This window comes from Trichinella spiralis (genome assembly GCF_000181795.1).
Source record: "Trichinella spiralis strain ISS 195 chromosome Unknown Scfld4, whole genome shotgun sequence".
Classification (NCBI taxonomy): Eukaryota; Metazoa; Nematoda; class Enoplea; order Trichinellida; family Trichinellidae; genus Trichinella; species Trichinella spiralis.
Window position 1 is genome coordinate 4,584,588 of NW_003526943.1, and position 19,911 is coordinate 4,604,498.

The following is a 19,911-nucleotide window of genomic DNA, read 5'->3' on the forward strand; positions in this document are numbered from 1 at the left end:
AAATAAGTTTAAAGATTTATTAGAAACAGCTGAAAATTGTATATTACTTTCAACTCCCTCTTCTTCCACATCCGAATGAAAAGATGCCTCACTTCCCGCTGGAATTGTCTGAACTTTCTGAGCAGTTTATATAATATTCGAAGAAAAATAATTTCTTCACTCAAAACTATTCTTCTGTGCATATTATCATTATTTGATGTATATATACATATTTTTTTTATTTTTAATTATATTTATGGATAATAAAATTATGCTCAACCTAAATATTTTTTTCTTATTCTTTTTTTGTTCAGAAATTATTTTTATTTCAAATTTGCATGTAAAAATAAATAATATTTTAAATATTGTTCCTTAGCGATGTGCTGATATGTAAATAATTTTATTTCCAAGTTTACGTTAGCACATATATACATATACATGTACATCGATAGTATGTGTCGAACATTGGGAACAGAGATTTCAGATAACGGCATTTAATTTGTCAGGCACGACAAAATTAATAAAAATCAGATTAATTTAACTTACGATTAATTTATACCAGCTGCAAGAGAGTAAAATTAGTACATAAACATGTTTGATAAAATTACTTTGACAACGATTTTCGTCTCACATTACTCAGACATCGATACTTTCCTCCATTTAAGGAACATTAAGTGAATAATAAAAAGCAAAATGAGTAGACGTTTATTCCAGAATATGCTCTGAACTTATTCCGACTGCTATTCATGCCTTTCTGGCCTTGTTGTTTACGACTGGACCGGAATGGTTGCTCAGAACCCATAAAACCATCTGGCATCAATCACACCCTAGATTAATGCACACTTATTAAAGGTGCACTCTCCGGTTACATGCTTCCAATTATCGAGTTTTTTTTTGTGATGCTAAAATCAAGCTTGCATAAACACTGGACCTTCAATGAAATTCTTTCCGCATCATGATCATGTACTTTGGAACAATGAAAAGCGCAAATAAACACAAAAGCACTGCATTAAGCAAACATTTCAACGTTTGCACAAATGATTAATTCACAATTTTGTATAATAGATAAAGCTTTTATCCAATCATTACGCTTCAGATTTTTTGAACAAAAAATTCTTATTTGCACTTTATAATGGCGAGTAAGAAAAAATTAATGTTAAAAGCAGTGTAAACGCTTAATTTAGCATTTGTCTCGAAAAGTATTATAATTTAAGGCCATTTTTTGAAACGCTGATATTAATTTTTGAAATTGAATTCTTTTTGTCAAAAAGCGCGAAACTGAAAACTTCGGTACAATAAAAGTTAACAACTATGACTTTACTTATCAAATCAGAAATGGCACAGGCAACATGTTAAATAATAATGGAATAATTTTCAATATAATAATATTTAACTCATGCAAATAATATATGCCAACAATGCATTAACAATTTGGTGAAATCGAATCAAATTAATTCTTTCATAAAACAAATTAATGCATAGAATTGAAAGGGAAAAATTTTTTTTTGAGAAAATGCTACATCACACATTATTGTTTAAATACAAATGGCCAATTCTGTAAGCAACGAACATTTTGAAACAGAGACACACCCAAACGCATCACATACTTTGTTTCTGGTGATCTAATGCCAAATAAAAGTAGTTGTTAGACAATATTTTTCTCAAATATACTTTCTCACATGAGTAAAATAACACAGTACACGCATATTTTAAAGAAATATGCAATATATCTCAAACTATGTTAATAAAATGCTTTACGTACTTTTTTCCGCAATTGTTTTTATAATTTAGAACGCTATAATTCATGAAGAATTAATTAAAGTGACTGTCGCGTAAACTGGTGCAATATTTTTTTCATTTAATACCTAACATTAATCATTGAATTGTTAACATATCAAACTTTTAGTCTCTCAACGGTTTCGTCAATAAGCTTTTTATCAGTCATATTTCAAACTGCAAGTTCAGTTTTAACATAGTTTAACAAATAACGCATTAACAAAGACAAGGAAGACTGAAATTTAAATTTCACATGGAATTTTCTAACGGATTTGTTGTTTGCGTGTTCGATCAGCTAAATTACATTCCATGACTTAATAAATAAATATCTGCACTATTTGTTGTTGGTGCTTTATAAATTTGTTGCTTTGAAAAAGCATTCTAATTCAGCAAATGACAAATAATTATTAATTTGAACATATCGGACAAAATGATATTTCAGTAGCAAAAAATTAATTAATTAACAATAAAAAAACTACTGCACTTGTTTTGCAAAATAATAAGCAATAAACATGCAACAACAGCAACAGAATTGAATACCAGCAAACACATATCGCATAATAAAATATGCTATTGTTTTTGATTATCTAATTTCAATAAATTGTTCGTAATTTTAAAGCAATTCCTGATTTATTTATTAACTGATTACTTCACAAAGCTGCTTTCAAAAACAAAATTTCCTCAGCATATTAGATCAATATCGCAGAGAAAAAACAATTCGAAGCTATGAAAAAAATGCTTTTCAACATTGACTTAATGTCCAGGATTGTGAAAATTTTGCTGCTGACCTACGCCAGCAGGCGATGGAACATGTTGAAATTGTTGATTTTGTTGCTGTTGCCCAGAAGCATGATGATAAGGAGGCAGTTGATTATTAACAGATGCAGGATTGTTAATAAATCCAGGATTGCCTTGGGCATGTGCAACCACATTATCGGGCAGCTTTTGTTGATGATATGGTTGTTGTTCCATATGTGCATTGCCTTGTTGAAAATTATCAACATGTTGTTGTTGATTCGGTGGCTGTGGGATGCCGTGCATTTGTGAATGAAATTGATTTTGCTGTGCTGGAGGAATATTCGGTTGTGAATACTGAGATGGACTGGCTTGAAATCCACCGGTTGCCGATGCACCTGCTTGCTGATATTGTGCGGGATTTGCTTGAAATTGTCCTGCAGGCATATTCTGATATGCCTGAAACTGTCCTGTGGGTATATGCTGATTCACTTGATATTGTCCAGGGGGAACATTCCCTTGGATACCCGAAGCAGGAACTTGATAAACAGGGGCCCCATGGCCCTGCTGATAAACTGGTTGCTGCAGTGGAACTGCACTTTCCATGTACTGTTGTTGATGTTGTTGCTGTGGTGGTGGTGGTGGTGGTTGGTGTTGCTGCTGCTGTTGTTGCTGCTGCAGCAGCTGTTGCGGACTTCCAGGTGCTTGTGGCTGAAAATTTCCGGGTGCACTTCCAGTTTGCTGCGAAGGGACACCGTGTTGTGGAACCGCTGGTTTTGGAGGAATATCCATACCTGGGTGTTGAACTTTATTTGCTTCATCAATTACATCGTAGCCGTTTTCTTTTTTCCACTGAATTTCATATGCACGCAACTCATCTTCGGAAAATGCTTCGGCAGGATCGAGCACCGACCAATCATTATTATCTTGAAAATCTGGAGATTTCTCCTCACCGAGAAACTCACTTAAACTGATAAGACTGTCGTGATTTTTATCCATCTCTTCAACTACATGTTTTCGAAGTCTAGCTAATTCTTCTTCCCTGTACAAATAAAAAGACAATTTTAAATCGCGCTTAAAGTTACTACTTAAATAATGGAAAAAAAGGAACAAAAAATTCACTTTTCAATCGCATGATCATTGCCATAAACTCGGTCCAATTCTTTTTGAAATAAAGCTTCTAATTCTAATATATCCAAGTAGCCATCATCATTTGTATCGTGTAAATGAAAAAATGTATTCATATCAAAAGCATCTTTTGGTAATTTATCAACCTCTTCCCATACCTCTTCCAGCTGTCCTTTGCTTCCCTTAAATAACAATTTATTTTAAAAGATATTTTTTCGTAAAAAATAACACACACAGGATGCTTTAGCTTTTTATTTTTTCTTTTTTGTATCTCTTCATTTCGCTTTTCTTCGGCAAGTTTTCGTTCTTCTGGAGACATATTCTCTAATTTACGACGGTATTCCAATTCTTCTTTCATTTCATGTTCTTTATATTCTTGATGTTGTTGTTGATCGAGCATATCCATATCTTTCGAAGTCTTAAATAAATAATTTTGTAAATACTAAATGCTTCTAGAATTCCACAGCACTGAAAAAATTAACATGAACATTATTCAGAAAAGTAATGAGTTACAAAGTTACATTACAAAACAGATATTAAATATTTTTTAAAAGAAAATCTGGTCATCCAGTCATGTAATCTGTTATATTATGTACATTTTAAACCCAACTTCAACTTTCGAAAATAGAAAGTGGTCTAAGCTTCAAAAGTTTCAAACAAAGTGTACTGCACTAAAGAAGATATAATCGGTAATTACACTTGCCTATATCACCGTATATAAATTTACTTATTATTGAAGCATTTTCTTTATGTAAATAGCAAGAAAAATTCCTTGCAATTACAAATATTTACATTTAGAAAAAATTTCGAAGACCAAAATTTCTTCAGTAATTCTGTTTACCTGAAAATCAAAAAATATACAGTAATGAAAACTACACTACTCTACACCATAATCCGAAAAATATAGTGAAGTTATGAAATAAATTGAATGTTTCACATTTTCTAACATTAAAAGGGGTCAAATAAAAGTATTTTCAATGAAAACACTGAACATTGAGAAAATACGCTGAACTAGTTTCTTGACCCTAAATCAGTTGCACCTACAAGGAGCATCCATCAACATCTAATGAACGTAGATTCAATAATCTCAAGCGTGCTAAAAGTAAATGTAGTTTTAAAGCATTCTATTTTATTACCTTCCGAATCAGCATTTGTAAATCTGCTGAATCAAAAGTATCTTTATTATGGTCGATGTGTTCCAGCATGGCTGCGAAACCATTTTCGTGATCGCGTTTCTTTTCCAGTGCTTTCCGTAGACGTTCCAGCTCAATTAATTTAATTTGATTCAACTTTGTTCTCACATTATGATCCACAAAATTAAGAGCTTCGGCAATTTTTCCAGACTATAAATCAAAGGAAGTGACTACTAACGATAAAAGAGGGAATAAAAAATAAATTACGTGGATTTCTTCTGGAGTAGCAGCACGAAGTCGCTCAGCAAATGCTTAAATTTCACATAATGTACACAATAATTGTACAACAAAGCACATTTTCACTTACCTGGATCTGATTCTAAAGCAGCAACAACGTCTTTCAAGTACTGCTCATATGCTAAGTTATAATGCTAAAGTCAAATGAAATTATGTAAACTGTTAGCTTTCTTTAAATAACAATGATATCATAAAACAGCAAAAGTTTACTAACAATACAAAAAAATACAACCTAAATAATTTTCTGAAAAAATAGCTGAAAATATTTAAAATAATTAGGATAAGAAAAAATTTTATACTTATTAATATTAACGATTAATATTTTAAAAATTTCAAATCATTTAAAATTAAATATTAAAATTGTATCAGTCACCTGAAAGTAATCATCCGGCGGCGGTGGGCTTGGTTGAGGCGTGGATTTTATTTCCACATATCGGCAACAACAAAAAGGCAACAAAATAAAAATAAACGCAATAAAGCCAGTTCCGTGAAACATAATACGCTTACAAAACTTTCAACAAAACAAGCAACAAGGCGAAATCCTTGAACGACGTATGGCAACTTGCATTTACAAATAAAAATGATGTCAGCAATGTCTGTAAATAATATACTTGAATAATGTCAATTACACAAATATCAGTTAATGTAATTAATAGATCAGCAAACTTGAAAAACTTGAAGAAATGTAAATCTATTCAATGTAAAATTATCGTTTTGAATTAAAAATAAAATTAAATATTTTATTTGATAACTCCTTTTCTTTCATACTGTAAAACATATTGAATGCTGAAGTGGCTTAACATTTTAAAATTTATTATCATCGTTATTTAAAAATAACTTTATGTTTAACAGTTTAACGATCTTTTGCATTTTATGCGTTTAATTTTCGCAGAAACAAGTACTTTGTTTGTTTTTATTGTAACAGGGTTGTTTTCGTCTGAATTTAGTTTAAACAGATTATTGTTTGAACAGCTTTATTTATATAATATATAAACAAGTAGACTTGAATAATATGCCGAAAAATTAGGATTAACGACCATTATACGCAGTCAAGTCTTAACAGGAAGTGAAACAAATACACATCATACTGTATTTAAACTTGACTATAAGTAAATTCAAATTTTTTTGAAGTTTGCATCAAAATGCCAGCGTAGTCATGAGGAGTTCTAAAAAGCTTTCTTCTTCTTTATTGCTTAAGAAATCTATCAGAAGACTGAGTCAAACGCCTGGTACAAGATCCAAATTGCAGTAAGAAGGGATTTTTTTTAATAAATAATTATATTTTCCTACTTCGTTGTAGACTGTAGTTTGTATATTAAGTATAGTACATTAAGTATTTTATTCACAATAAATGTAATTTATTTATTTTTAAGATTTGTTGTGCACTTCATTTTGTTTTCAGGAAAAAAAGTTGTCTTCCACTTTCTTTGCGTCGTCACAAAAGTAATTGTAACAGAAGTTCAATTCGAGCATCGTGTCGTAATAAAGTAAGCTGCAATGAAAATACAATAATGAAATGAATTATTTATTTAAAAGTCTTTTCCAGATATTGGAAGTGATTTTTTTCAGATTTATGTGAAACAGTCAAGTGTGCGGCATTTTTACTGTTACTTTTTATTAGGACTGTAAAATTAGCAAATAGGTCGAAACTTTTTTCTAGTAACGGAAATTTATTTGCTTTTATATATTGCAATCTGCTAATAATCTGTTGATAACATTTTTGTTTCTGCTCAATTCAACTTTGATTGGTGAATGAACGGAATCTCGAATTATTATTGTTATTATTATTATGGTTCAATTTATTTCATATAGAAGTTTATTAGTGAGCATTAAATTTAAATGCATACGTTATTTAATTTGATATTTTTTAGAATAACACTTTGTTGGAAAATATTAAAATAGAAACATGCTTGAAAAATGCCGCTGAAAATATTCTGAAGGAATGGAGAGCATATCCTGTTGACACTTTGTTAGAAGCCGGTAAAAGCGCTGTTGTCAGTGAGAAGCGTTTAGAATGCTATCATCGATTTGAAAAATTTAAATTTCAAAGAACAAGGTAGTATTCAAATAATTTTTGTTATATTGAAAATAATTGTATTTTTTAGTTTATCATCTGGATTATCCTTTCGTCCAATAAATGTTATACTGAAAGGTGGTTAATTAAATAATTGTTCGTAGAGTTCAGTTTGCTTTTTCAGATGTAAGAATACCGTTGGCTTGGAAAAATAAAGATCATTTTCTGAATAAAGGAGGTATTATTGTTCATAAATGTAACATTATTTTTATAAATATCATTTTTTGAGATTCGCGATCATATGCCGTTTTTGCCCTTTGCGAAATTGGAGACGACATCTGTGATACTAGACTTGTGTCGCATGTTGATCGAACATTTACAGATATACAGTTTGAAGAGACTTTTGTGTTGTAAGAATATTTGTTTCACTTTTTTGAATTTTGTGAACTGGTAACATTTTATGGTTTTCTTAAATTAGGAAATAACTTTTTATACATTGTTTTCTTGTATCATAATTATAAGTTAATTCTACAATTTTCGAGTGGAAAAATGTATTTAAAGAAAGTTTCATGTTTGAAAGCTGAAGTATTATATTATATGTTTGTACATTTTAAGCTATTATATCAATGATAATTTGCTTTTTTATTTTAATGTAATGTAAAATAGATGTTGTCATGTTTCTAAATGTAGTTTAGCAAATATTAATATGCACATATTGCATATTTTAATAAAGAAAAGAATTTATTATTAAATTAAAAAATATCAAATTCACGTCTAAGATTGATGAACTTGATAAATTATAATTGAAAATGGAATGTTTTCAATTATTTTAGCAAAAACGTGCCTGCTGAATTTAACCTCGTCATTACATTATACAGCCGTCTTATTTCTGATGGCGAAGATCATGAATCTGTTGAAAATGTTAAAAATAAAGTTCTGAAACCGATCTCTCGGAGCTTATCTCGTGGTCCTAGCATATATGTAATTTTAATATATCACATCTGCAAATAAATATATGCGTACTGATTATATGCATTTTAGAGAAAAAAACATAAAGCATTATCATGTGCAAGATTTTGTCAAGTTGCTTCAGTCATCTTGAATCGTTCCAGTCTGACTCCATCTGGTTCAGTTGTCACCAATTTGATATTAAACGAAAGTAGAGTCTTTTTTCAATTTTAATTTTTTAAAATAATAGTTGATAATTGTCATATAAAAGAACTTGCCTGAAATGACGTAGGATGTGAAGTGTAGCTTTTTTGTGTAGAATTTTTGAATTAAACGGTAATTACAATAATTATTTATATACATATTTTTAGCTGTCACGTATTTAATTGTTCTACTAAATTTTTACAACTGTTTATTATAGATTTTCAGGAATTCTTTCCCCCGAACTTTGGCTTCTTGTGTTGTGATATTTGTATTAACGTAAATTCAAAAAGCAAATTCACTTTTGATGGATATTTAACTGTTCAAGTAATTGTATTTGTATAAAGTTGTATTTTACTTGTAAAAAATGTTAATTTGTTCTTTATTACATATATGTGAAGAATAATTCTGGAAATTATGAATCGGTGCGTTGCATTCTTCGACGAGTGAAGCTTTACATATATTGGTCAAATGGTTTGCAAACTGTGAATATTACTGCTGTAAGATTTGAATGTAAATATTGTTAATTTGTAAAATTTAGTATAATTTTTTTCAGGATTGCACTTTTACTTGGGAAACATTGAAATTTACTTTAACAACCGTATCAGGGGATGTGTTGGTTTTTACGTCTTGTGAAGTGGACGTTTTGGAGCAGTTTTATCGAACTTTAATTCACCATCGTCAGGGTATATATATATAAATAGATTTTTTAGCAGATGAGATTAAAAATAGTTATTCGATAATTTTAGAAAATGTAAAAGAAATGGTTTCGCCAGAGTAAAGATTGAATTATTTTGGCATTACGTTTGATGTGAAACATTCTGATCAAAATTGATTTTTATAATTTGATGAATAAATTTTACGTTTTATTTGATTATTTATTTTTTTGAACGTGAATAATTTGTCAGATTTGGTTTCTTTTTAAAAAGAAACTTTTTTTCGAAAAATATTACAGTAAGCAAATAAATGTATAATTGATCAGGTTGGTTGATGTTCAATAATTTGCATGAATTGATTTTGTCGTTCGTGCACAAGTTGTTTAATATGGTTGTCATAGTTACTTGTGCTATATGGCGTCGGTGCGTTCTGAACGTAATCTGGAAAAGTCTATTGGAAACGGAGAAGAGCCTGAAATCGATGACCCGTGTGAAGAAAAGTCAGTTTTTTTCTATTTAACTTTTCATTACTGAGATTCACTTCTCCATTCTCGGTTATGTTTAATTTTTCAAATCAGTGGCAATAAATTTTGCTTGATATTTTAATTTTTAATTTTATCATTTGTTATTGGAATATTGTTCTATATCTTCTTCTTCTTCTTCTTCTTCATACTTTAAATTTTTTAAACAAATCTCTGTTCAAAATTATCCAGATCGATGTAAGAAGCTTCATGTTTGCTTTTCTTGTGTTGTTGTTTGTAAATTTTATTTTAAATTGCAATATAATATTTTTGAACATATTTCAGGGTTTCAAGTGAAGAATTGAATGATGGAAAAAAGGAAGAAGCCGTACCGCCTGCTTCACCGAAAGTAGCGGCCAAACGACTGATCATTCTCGGCGAAGCGGCCAGTGATGTGATCAGCGTTACCAGCGATCCCATTGATCCGAAACAATCCAATCCAGCTATATCGGCTATAAATACAGAATTATTAATTGGCGTCAGCGAAAGTGATGCACAAAATGAACAGCATATTTACGTTCAAAAAGCAGGCAATATAAATTGATATTTTAAAAAAGTTTATAAATGGAAATTGTTGTTGTATAATTTTCAATATTATTATTATTATTATTATTATTATTATAGATGGATTTTTCAAAACCAGTCGTAGTCGATTAGATGAGATAATTTGTTCAGAAAAAGATGAAAATGAAAAAGATGAAAAATTGCATCGAAAAATTGTTTCCAGAGTTCACACGGCTTTTTCCATTCAAAAATCCTTCAACACGTTTGCATCGTTGCTTCACGGTCAGCAGATTATTTTGAGTTGTATGTTATATGTTATTGTTTTTTTATTAAAAATTCTGTATTTTACAGGCATATTAACTGGATTTTCTCTGTTTCATTGTTTGTGCGTTTTTGCAGCAGCTGAAACGAGCGTAATTAGTGTCAATTTTTTGAATTACTATACTCACATTTCACTTCCAATTCATTCACTATATTTTGGCATTGTTGCAATTTGTACAGTGGCAATTTTGGACAAGTACGTGGGAAAGTTTGTTCGTTTGTTTTGAGATTTGAATTTTTCACGCAATCATAATTTTAAGTTACGATATATCCCACGCGTTGGTTCGCATTTTGAACGGCACTCTTCGTGCGGTCAATCTCCTTCCTGGCGTGTTTGTTGTCCTGACACATTTCGTGATAATGGTAATGTGTCTGATGGTTCTACCCATCGAAGAGCACATTTGGATCCAGGGTCTCAATAGAACATCTTCAGAAAGTGCAACGACGACGACCACCGCCCCTGACAATGGGAACGTCTTTCAAGCGGTAGATGTTGTTCGGAAAAATTTTCCATTACATGGATCCGGTTGAATTGACTTTGATTTCAGGCATTAACTTTGGAAGAATTTTCCATTTGGAAATATTGCATATTATTCAGAACGACGTTGCTTTGTTTGACGTGGCTTTTTGTCAATTTGCGACACGAATCGAACACATTGTTAGATCTGTTGGGCAAGCCGACTGTTGAAGTTGTGGACGACAATGACAAAACCAAATCTGACATTTCACGTTAAATGGTGCATGGGAAATTTGTGCGCTTGTCCGTCTATCGTTGTGACGACAATTGCACCGTGAATAGAGATACTTTATGAACATGTGCAAATAATGTTGATTTTATAAAATATAATTTATTATAGAATTTTTACAAAATGAAATTACAAATTAATTATGAAATATGAACAAAATTGTTTTATATTTTGCGAAGCTTTTCAGCTTCGACTTTCGGATTGTTCCGTGCAATTTCTTTGGCAGCCATTTTTCTATAATCGAACGTGCACTTGTGTTCAGCTGCATAACGGTGAAGCTTGCAAAACACTTTGCCACACCTGCATTCCATTGGAATTAACGGCAATTTCACTTTGCACTGTTCGCAACGTTTGCGTTTGGTCGAGCATGTCGGTGAGCTCGACTCTGGTCGACCGTTGCTGTCTGCATTTTGGCTTTTCGAACTTTTCGGTTTGTCTCCATGCTTTTGCTGAATATCTCCTGAGGGATTTTTCAAACTCTGCTGATAACAGTTTAAGCAGAGACCGTTGGTTCCATTTTTGGAAGCTTTGGAACCACATTTGCGCAGGCATTCTTCTTGCTGTTCATCGACGTTGTGCTTCATTTCGACACTTGCCAAACAACCCACCGCCAACGTTGACTTCAACTTCAACATTTCTTCTTTTGTTTCTCTTGTTCACTTTAAACTTTAATGTTGTTCAAAATTGGTTTAAATTAAATTTTATCTTTACAATTTGTTTAGTTTAAATTATATACAAGTCTAAAAGTTGACGTTCATTGAATGAAAATTTTGTTGGATTTTTTTTCATTTGAAAAATCACTTCCACTCGATATGAAATATTGTTGTGAAATTGAAATTCAAATTACATCCGAAAGTATAAAATAATGAAACTTTTTTTTCGTTTTCTTCTTCGTATATTAGTTGTAAATAAAATGAAAATTGATCATTTATGATTAGCATGTGAATTATGTGTGCTTGTTTATTAAACGCAAAGCAATGATGTAGAATAAATAACGGGTGTGTTGGAAAAACACACGACAGCCCAATAATTAAACCAGCTTTTAAAATTTTTATAAGAAAATGTCAAAATGTTTCAAATATTTACCCATCAGACGAAGAAGAAATCTTTGAAATAGATTTCAACAACTGCATAAAGTGAACAGAACGAACATTCGAAACAATTTTAGCATATATATATTTTTTTTCTTTAAATTTACTTTTCTACTAACTTGTATAAAGTAATAAAAAATAATAAAATTAAACAACTAAAATATGAAACTTCAATACAATTTTGAATTTGTTGTTGTTGTTGGAAATTACAGTAAGTTGTTAATAATGAATTGAATAGGCGAAATTGCTTGCGACACGTCCCAGTTGTGTGGCCAACCGATCCAAGACAGTATGAAAAGACATAATGAAAATTGAGAAAAATTGAAAATGCATTTGTAAATATATTATTCTGTACTGGTTGATAAATTCTGAACATTTTCAATTAATTTATTCAAATCACTTTTTGTAAAATATATTCCAAACGTGATCAAAAGATGATAAAAATCTCTAAACTGTTGCTGCTGTTGCTATATGCAGGTATTTCTGGTTTTGCAAAAGCAACGATTGAAATTCAAGATTAGCAAGCATTCAAATAATAATAATAATAATAATAATGATAATGATAATGATAATGATAATCTTCCATCATATTATTACTGCTATTACTTGCCGTATAAAATGATGCACTCCAAGAGATCCGTATTAAAAATGTTCATCTCAACCATACAAACAAACATAAAAATAAACAAATAAATAAAATAAGAATGCAAAACAACAACAACAACAACAGGAAATAATATGGAAAATTTTGAAAATTTATTAAACAACATTCAACATTAATTGCGAGATTGGCTATTAATGGCAGATTGGCATTTCACATGGTGGTAGTAGTAGAATGGTATTGCTTTGGCCGACATTTTTACTTGTTTCACAGTGATCTTTGAACATTTTACAAACCAACCAGTCTGGCAAATATTCAGCATCTTCTGCTCTCCAAGAATTGCTCTCATATTCCACTTTTGCAATCTTCAATTCTTTCTCATCAGCTGCTCACATTTAAATTTCCATTCAAAATTCAAATCAACAATCACCTTTATTTGAAAATTATTCTTCATCAAATTCAGTTCCCATCAAAAATATTATTTTTTTTCCCTCCTATTTTTCATCTCTCACAAGGCAAGTTATTCTTTATATTATATTTATCTTTTTTTTTCAATCACACAAAAATTACCACAAGTAATCTTTCTATTGGAACACAGTACTGTAAAAATTAAATAATTATGTTCGATTTAATTGAAGTTGAAAAAGCTATCACTGTTGTTCATTTTTAAAAAATTATTTTATTGCTCAACTCTCGAATAAGAATTTTTCCAATAAATAATAATGATAATTTCATTTTTTCTTTCAAAAAAAAGATTTTCTTTTATTCTTGTCCACTGCGACATTGTTTATTTGCATTTTTTCACGTTTTTTTTATATTCTGATCAATCAAAATTTTGCAAATGTTAAATTGAAAGAAAAGCAGTTCAGTTGTGAAGTGAAATTGTAAATTGATGTTGGAAATTTTAATAATTGAACGTTAATCAAACTTTTATCAAGCTTGTTGTTGTCTTGGAATTTTGTAAAATGCAACCTAGTTGAACATTCTGTTGTGCCACACATTATGATAAGACGTATAAAAATAAAATAAAATAAAATACAACAATATTACATCACAGGAAAGAATATGAATATTTTGTATTGCATATCGAATGCTAATTACGTAAAATGTTTTTTGTTATTATTTTTGAAATTGCATTAAAAATGCACAAAATTTGTAAACAAATTCATATAGTTTTGTGAAAGATGGTGAAGAAAATTATTGTTTAGATTTTTTAAATTAATTGACCGATAAAATTGTTGCTCTCACTCTCTCTATCTGCCTGTCGCTTTCAACGTTGCTGTCAACATTGAACAGTTGACGTTGTGTAAACGCTGCTGACACTGAAAATGGGAAATTGTGTAAAACGCATATCTGGCTCTGAAAATGTCACATCACATGCAAATAATTATCCATCAAAAATAGCATCGGCTGGAGCATCAGCGGTAAATAATTCTTTTCCAAGCATTCAATTGTTTCTATTTTTTCATTGTTGTTGCTTGCATAATATATTTACATTTTTTAAAAATTGTTTAAATAAAATGCTCGTTTTCCATTATATAAATATAAATTGTTATCAAAATTTGTTTAAATCAAACAGTAATCTATTATTATTTTGTTTTCAGGGGCGTGCATTTGGAGAAATTCCTGACCATGGTAAGCGTTGTAAGAAAATTATGATATCAATGTATGAAATTATAAATTTACCAATTTAACCTTGAATTGAATTTGAATGAATGTTTGCTTGAAATTTAAATAATAAATAAGTTGTGCAACTATAAATCACCAGCTATCACTGAATGAATAATGAAATTGAACGCAAATGGAAATTATGAATTATTATTTATAGAGCTTCAGTTTGTATTCAGTCAATTCGACGTCAATGGAGATGGTTTTATAACTGAATCGGAACTACGCCAAGTTATGCTTCGTCTTGGCCAAGAACCGAACGCAGACGAAATAAGAGCCATGTTCAAAGCTGCTGACGCAAATCGAGATGGAAAAATAAGCTTCGAAGGTATTATTATTATTATTATTATTAAACTGATGCATAATATTATTTGCAAGTGATATTAATCTCAATTTTTAATCCTATTTTGCTGTTTAAACGAAAATTAATGAAAAATTATTCTTTTTTTCGATAAAAAAAACTTTAAAATTTCCAGAATTTTCCGAAATCGCTAGAGCCAATCCAATGTCGTTGTCTCTGAAATCAGTGTTCAATGAAATGGACCGTGACAATGATGGCCACGTTACACGCAAAGAAATGCACGAAGCTCTGAAACGCATGGGTCACGTGATCAGTCCTGACGAATTGAATGCCATATACAAAGCTGCTGATGTGGACAAAAATTCAAAAATCGATTTCGACGGTATGCAAATATCATCGAAGAGGGGCAATATGTTTTCTTTTATCTGTCGTATACACATATTTGCATATTTTCCATTTAGAATTCGTTGCCATAATGTGCCATCGCAAATGAAATAACGACAACACTTCAAAAGATTATTTGGAAAGGTGAATTTCAATTCTTTCTACTACTGCTGTGCAGTTATTTCACTCATCTTCTACTACTACAATCTGTTTAAGCACTGCATCATTCATCCATTCATGGCATATTTCGTGCACTTATCTCATGTCAAACATTATTTAAATATTATTAGTATTATTCTCTTTGTTTTCCATTTTGCTTTTATTGGAACATTGTAGTAAATGAACACTCCACCTTTAATAACTATTTATACAATTATATTTTGAAATTAAATTTTCAAAATCAAATCGCGCAAACAATGCAACATTTCGAATTCGAACTGTCAATTTTGTATAATTATTGAAATAAAATAAATTTTCCTAATCTTCAAATTCATTCTGAAAAATATCCAAAACACTAACCAAATAAGTAAAATACTACACATTACATAGTTTCCAGTATAAGCAGATAACTATTCAAAAACTTATATTTAAAAAAGGAAAAAAATATCACCGTTTGAGGTAAATTTTTACATTTCAATTTTAAAAATTAATAATACCAAGTGAAATTCCACGTCGACTAAAATTTTACATTAAATAAAAAATACAATTGCAGACTACTGTAGCATTTATCAAAATAATTTAAACTAATTAATAAATTTCATTGAAAAATAATGCTTAATTTACATTTTTTGAAATATTTATTGCTAATTTATTGTCGTTTATACTATTTTTTATTTGAAAATCTTTTATTTTGTAACTGGTATTATTTTTTATTCACATCAGGATGTAACTTTATTATCATTATTTGAAGAACTGTCATAAAATTTTAATACTCATGAACGAATATCTTATATGTGAAAAATCATAATTTTTGGCATTTTTTATTTTATGTATTTTTTGCATTTAAATTTTTTTCATCACTGAATAAATTTGGACTGAAATACCAGAAATTTAAACGTTTATTCCAAATCACGGTAAGTTTACATTTATTCTGACATTATTTATCCAATCCAAGCACGGTAAGTTTACATTTATTCTGACAATTTGAGATATTTTTCGTTTTATTCTTGTCAAATTATTTCTCTAATTTGACTCAAAAATTGAGAAACGTGTCCACTATTATTTCACGGTGAATATATATTTTCATAATATTTAACACTTATGAATATCAGTTGCAAATTTGATATGCTCATCGTAATCATTGCATATTATTTTTTGAAAATTAAAGCAATTGCAATGTTCAATTATGCATGTTTATTAGATTATGCTAGTCGTTTTTATGTTTTTAAAGGTTGTATAAGTATTTTACTCAATGTTTTCTTCAAACTGCTGTACGGCTTGAAAATGCCAGATAAATGTCGAATTTTAGAGTTGAAATTACCAATGAAAAAGAAGAAGTAATTCCCAAAGGCAAATTTTTTTCACAGTTTTGCTTTCAATCGAAATGAGTAATTTGATCAAAATACGTGACCACTCAAAATTGTGAAAATGATTCTTATTTTAAATTGATGAAGTTGTAATTAATATCGTATGCAGTCGATTGAACGTGTCCATTCAATTATACTATTATCTTTGTTTATGCTAATCAATAAATTACACGAAATGTATAGCTGCTCCTAATTCTAACGTCTTGTCATTTGTAGTATTCATTGTTCATGCTGACAACTGCAAACGCTGTTTATCGTAGTGTATACAGTATTTTAAAATACTACTTTAAAACTTCTAACAATATGTTTAAAAATGCGTTGAACTTATTTTAGCACTGCTTTTGTTGATCTTAATCATTTTGTTGCCCTTTTTATCAGAAGAGTACTGCGTTGCAATTATGGCGAGATTGAAAGCGTTTGACCCACGACAATATTTGGACGTGGATTCATTTTTTCGAAATCATGCTTTTCCACGTCGTTACATTCTCACATTTTGGGCTTTTGTTGGCTTTTGCGTTCTGTATTCAATGCGAGTCAATTTAAGCATTGCGATATTGTTCATGACAAGAAATGCAACTATTACTGATGATGATGGAAACACGACAACTGAGGTATTTGGTCGAAATGACAATTTAAATTTTTATTCAATTAATTAATGTGCCACATTGTTCTTTTCAATAGATTGCTGATTTCCACGATTGGGATAGCGTCAATATTGGTTTCATATTGAGTGGTTTTTTCTATGGTTATATATTAACCCAGTTTCCTGCTGGTAAGTAATATTTTATATTTCGAGTAATAAATCAATAAATAAATAAAAATCAAGAACAGATTTTTCAATATGAACTTTTGCTTTAAATAAAGGAAAATTTCTATAATATATTGTTTTTTTTACTTTTTGTAAAATTAATTTGTTCTGTGATAATGAGTAAAAATTATTTTGTATTTTACAGGGTGGTTGGCTTGTCGTTTTGGTGGTAAACGTCTGTTGGGATGCGGTACTGTGGCTTGTTCTGTTCTTACCATGCTTACCCCAGTATGTGCAAGATTGGATTATCGTCTGTTGTTTTTTCTGCGTCTTCTTCAAGGAATTTGTCAAGTATTCATGAAATAATATTTTTCCAGTTTCATAGTGTTTTTCTTAGGGAGTGTCATATCCATCGATGCAAGCCATCTGGAGTCATTGGGCTCCTGAAAATGAAAAATCAAGGCTATCAGGCATCGTATTTTCAGGTTCTTTTTTTGGAACTGTTATAGCTTCACCATTAACATCAGTTATTGCGCAGCGATTTAATTGGACAACAGTGTTTTACGTATCTGGTAAATTTGTATATTTATTATATACTGTGAAAGGTATTTTTTTAAAATTGCCTTCGCATTACATTTTTGAATTGTTTAGGAATATGCGGATGTATTTGGTCATCTATATGGCTTAGCACGATAGCTGAAACCCCTCGAAGTGATGGAAAAATTACTGAAGCAGAACTTGAATTTATTGAAAACGACAAAGTGGTGGGAAATAAATTAGAGGTAAAGACGGCGATGAGCAGTTTTGTCTCTTTTTGAAAAAAACTGTTAATTTTAGGCGAAATCTGTCCCATGGAAGGAGCTTATTACTTCCAAAGCAGTCTGGGCAATAATTGCTGTTCATACAACCGAAAATTGGGGTTTCTATACAATGCTTACCTATCTGCCTGCGTATATGAACGATGTTCTTGGTTTTAAGTTGGAATCGGTATTTTTTATTTAAATTATTTGTTTATAAGATAATAATGAATTTCATTTGATTTAGACTGGATTCACTAGTGCTTTGCCGTATTTGGCGATGGGAATATTATTGCAAGTAGGTGGTTATCTTGCTGATTACATCAACAGTAAGAAGATTATAACATTAGAGTTATTAAGAAAATTGATGGCGTCAGGAGGTTAGGAAGTTGTATACTACACACACATACACGCACATATATATATATTAAATATTTTACAGGACTCTTTGTTCAAGTTTTCTTTACTGTTATTTTAACATTCACGGTAAATTATATCGCAGCAACAATTTTGATGACTTTTTGCGTCGGTTTCGGTGGGGTTGTGTGGGCAAGTTTTAGTATAAATCAACTTGACATTGCACCACAAGTAAATTTTGGAATTTTCTCGATTTAATTATCTGATTTATTGGAATTTGATTTTTAGTATGCAAGCGTTATCATGGGAATATCAAATACATTCGCCACGCTTCCTGGTATGATTAGCCCATCAATTGTTGGCGCCATTGTACAGAAAGGGGTAATAAGGCAATTAATATTCTTTCTTCTTGGTTTTGAATTGAATTTAGATAAATAAATATATATTTGTAGGTTTCATCTGAATGGTGCATTATATTTTACATTACTGCGGCATTTTACGCCATTGGTGGTGTTGTTTTTGCACTGTTTGCAAAAGCCGAAGTACAGCCATGGGCGAAATTAGCATCAAAAGCACCTGATACACCAGAGAATGAAGATGCTGAGGAATTTATTGCATCAACTAGTACATGATGCAGAATGAATAAGTTAATAGCAAATTAATATCTTGCTAAACAGTAGTTTATTTTGCCAGTTTATAACTTTCTCAATGGTTTTTATAGGTCAGAAATGCTTCGTTTGTTTATAACATCAGCGCTAAAATAATCAGTGTTTAAATTTCATTGCTATTTAAATTTATTATATTATCAAGTTACTTTTAATAAAAATGTTGCTTATATGAAAGCATAATTTTAGTTCAAGAATGAAACAACCGTATGATGTAATAAACAAAGCAATACCTAAATAATTTTAGTTATTTTATCGATAATTTTTAATTTATGATCAATCGTTAATTAAATGAATGTATTCAAAGATAATGACTACATTTTATAATAGCAGTTTTAAAATGGAATTAATGCTTTCCCTAATGAATACTCACCAAAGAATAAATATGGTCAGGTACGTATAAGATTTTATAAATTTTTTAAAATGCTAAATTAAATGTTTGACATATAAATGAATTATTATTTTAATGTATGTGAAGAGCAATTGCATTTTTTTCAAACTTTTAATACGAAGCTTATTTATTTTTCCTTTTTTACAGATGACTTCAGTTGAATAAGAAATTAACTCAAAAATGCAACAGGAAATCGTTTTCCAGAATGATTTACTTTCATGTATTCAAAATTGCTTTTTCTAAAGAATTCTCATTTATTATGATAGAAAATTGAACTTAATTAAAAAATAATCTAATTTTAAAATAATCGAATTAAAATATTATAATCAAATGTTGTTACATGAAAAACGAAGTTTTTAGCATTATTATAGTATGAATTGTACGCGGAAATATATACGGTTAATCACGTGGATAATAGATAAA

At 30.0% G+C, this 19,911-nt stretch overlaps 4 protein-coding genes across 4 annotated transcripts; 2 read left to right on the top strand and 2 right to left on the bottom strand.

Annotated features, from left to right (window-relative positions):
* Nucleotides 1–2,508: 2,508 nt before the first annotated feature.
* Nucleotides 2,509–5,826, bottom strand: Tsp_01138 (EF hand domain containing protein). The gene is made up of 9 exons (XM_003376898.1): nucleotides 5,817–5,826; nucleotides 5,556–5,644; nucleotides 5,119–5,182; nucleotides 5,019–5,062; nucleotides 4,755–4,961; nucleotides 3,854–4,036; nucleotides 3,613–3,800; nucleotides 3,186–3,532; nucleotides 2,509–3,083 (listed from the first exon to the last, which is right to left on the bottom strand). The coding sequence occupies exons 1-9, from the start codon at nucleotides 5,824–5,826 to the stop codon at nucleotides 2,509–2,511; spliced, it is 1,707 nt and encodes a 568-aa protein (XP_003376946.1).
* Nucleotides 5,827–6,204: 378 nt separating this feature from the next.
* On the top strand, nucleotides 6,205–10,947 carry Tsp_01137 (rhotekin-2). Its single transcript, XM_003376899.1, has 13 exons — nucleotides 6,205–6,296; nucleotides 6,451–6,535; nucleotides 6,920–7,028; nucleotides 7,247–7,300; nucleotides 7,352–7,472; nucleotides 7,896–8,043; nucleotides 8,440–8,538; nucleotides 8,613–8,711; nucleotides 8,768–8,897; nucleotides 9,194–9,290; nucleotides 9,674–9,876; nucleotides 10,244–10,409; nucleotides 10,812–10,947. The coding sequence occupies exons 1-13, from the start codon at nucleotides 6,205–6,207 to the stop codon at nucleotides 10,945–10,947; spliced, it is 1,539 nt and encodes a 512-aa protein (XP_003376947.1).
* Nucleotides 10,948–11,217: 270 nt separating this feature from the next.
* Nucleotides 11,218–11,594, bottom strand: Tsp_01136 (conserved hypothetical protein). The gene is made up of 2 exons (XM_003376900.1): nucleotides 11,438–11,594; nucleotides 11,218–11,408 (listed from the first exon to the last, which is right to left on the bottom strand). Exons 1-2 carry the CDS (start codon nucleotides 11,592–11,594, stop codon nucleotides 11,218–11,220), a joined length of 348 nt encoding a protein of 115 aa, XP_003376948.1.
* A 2,385-nt stretch (nucleotides 11,595–13,979) lies between these two features.
* On the top strand, nucleotides 13,980–19,649 carry Tsp_01135 (sialin). Its single transcript, XM_003376901.1, has 15 exons — nucleotides 13,980–14,075; nucleotides 14,256–14,286; nucleotides 14,480–14,647; nucleotides 14,796–15,002; nucleotides 16,909–17,141; nucleotides 17,212–17,302; nucleotides 17,484–17,566; nucleotides 17,676–17,850; nucleotides 17,930–18,060; nucleotides 18,116–18,265; nucleotides 18,323–18,455; nucleotides 18,518–18,663; nucleotides 18,721–18,813; nucleotides 18,885–19,056; nucleotides 19,636–19,649. The coding sequence occupies exons 1-15, from the start codon at nucleotides 13,980–13,982 to the stop codon at nucleotides 19,647–19,649; spliced, it is 1,923 nt and encodes a 640-aa protein (XP_003376949.1).
* The last annotated feature ends 262 nt before the right edge of the window (nucleotides 19,650–19,911 follow it).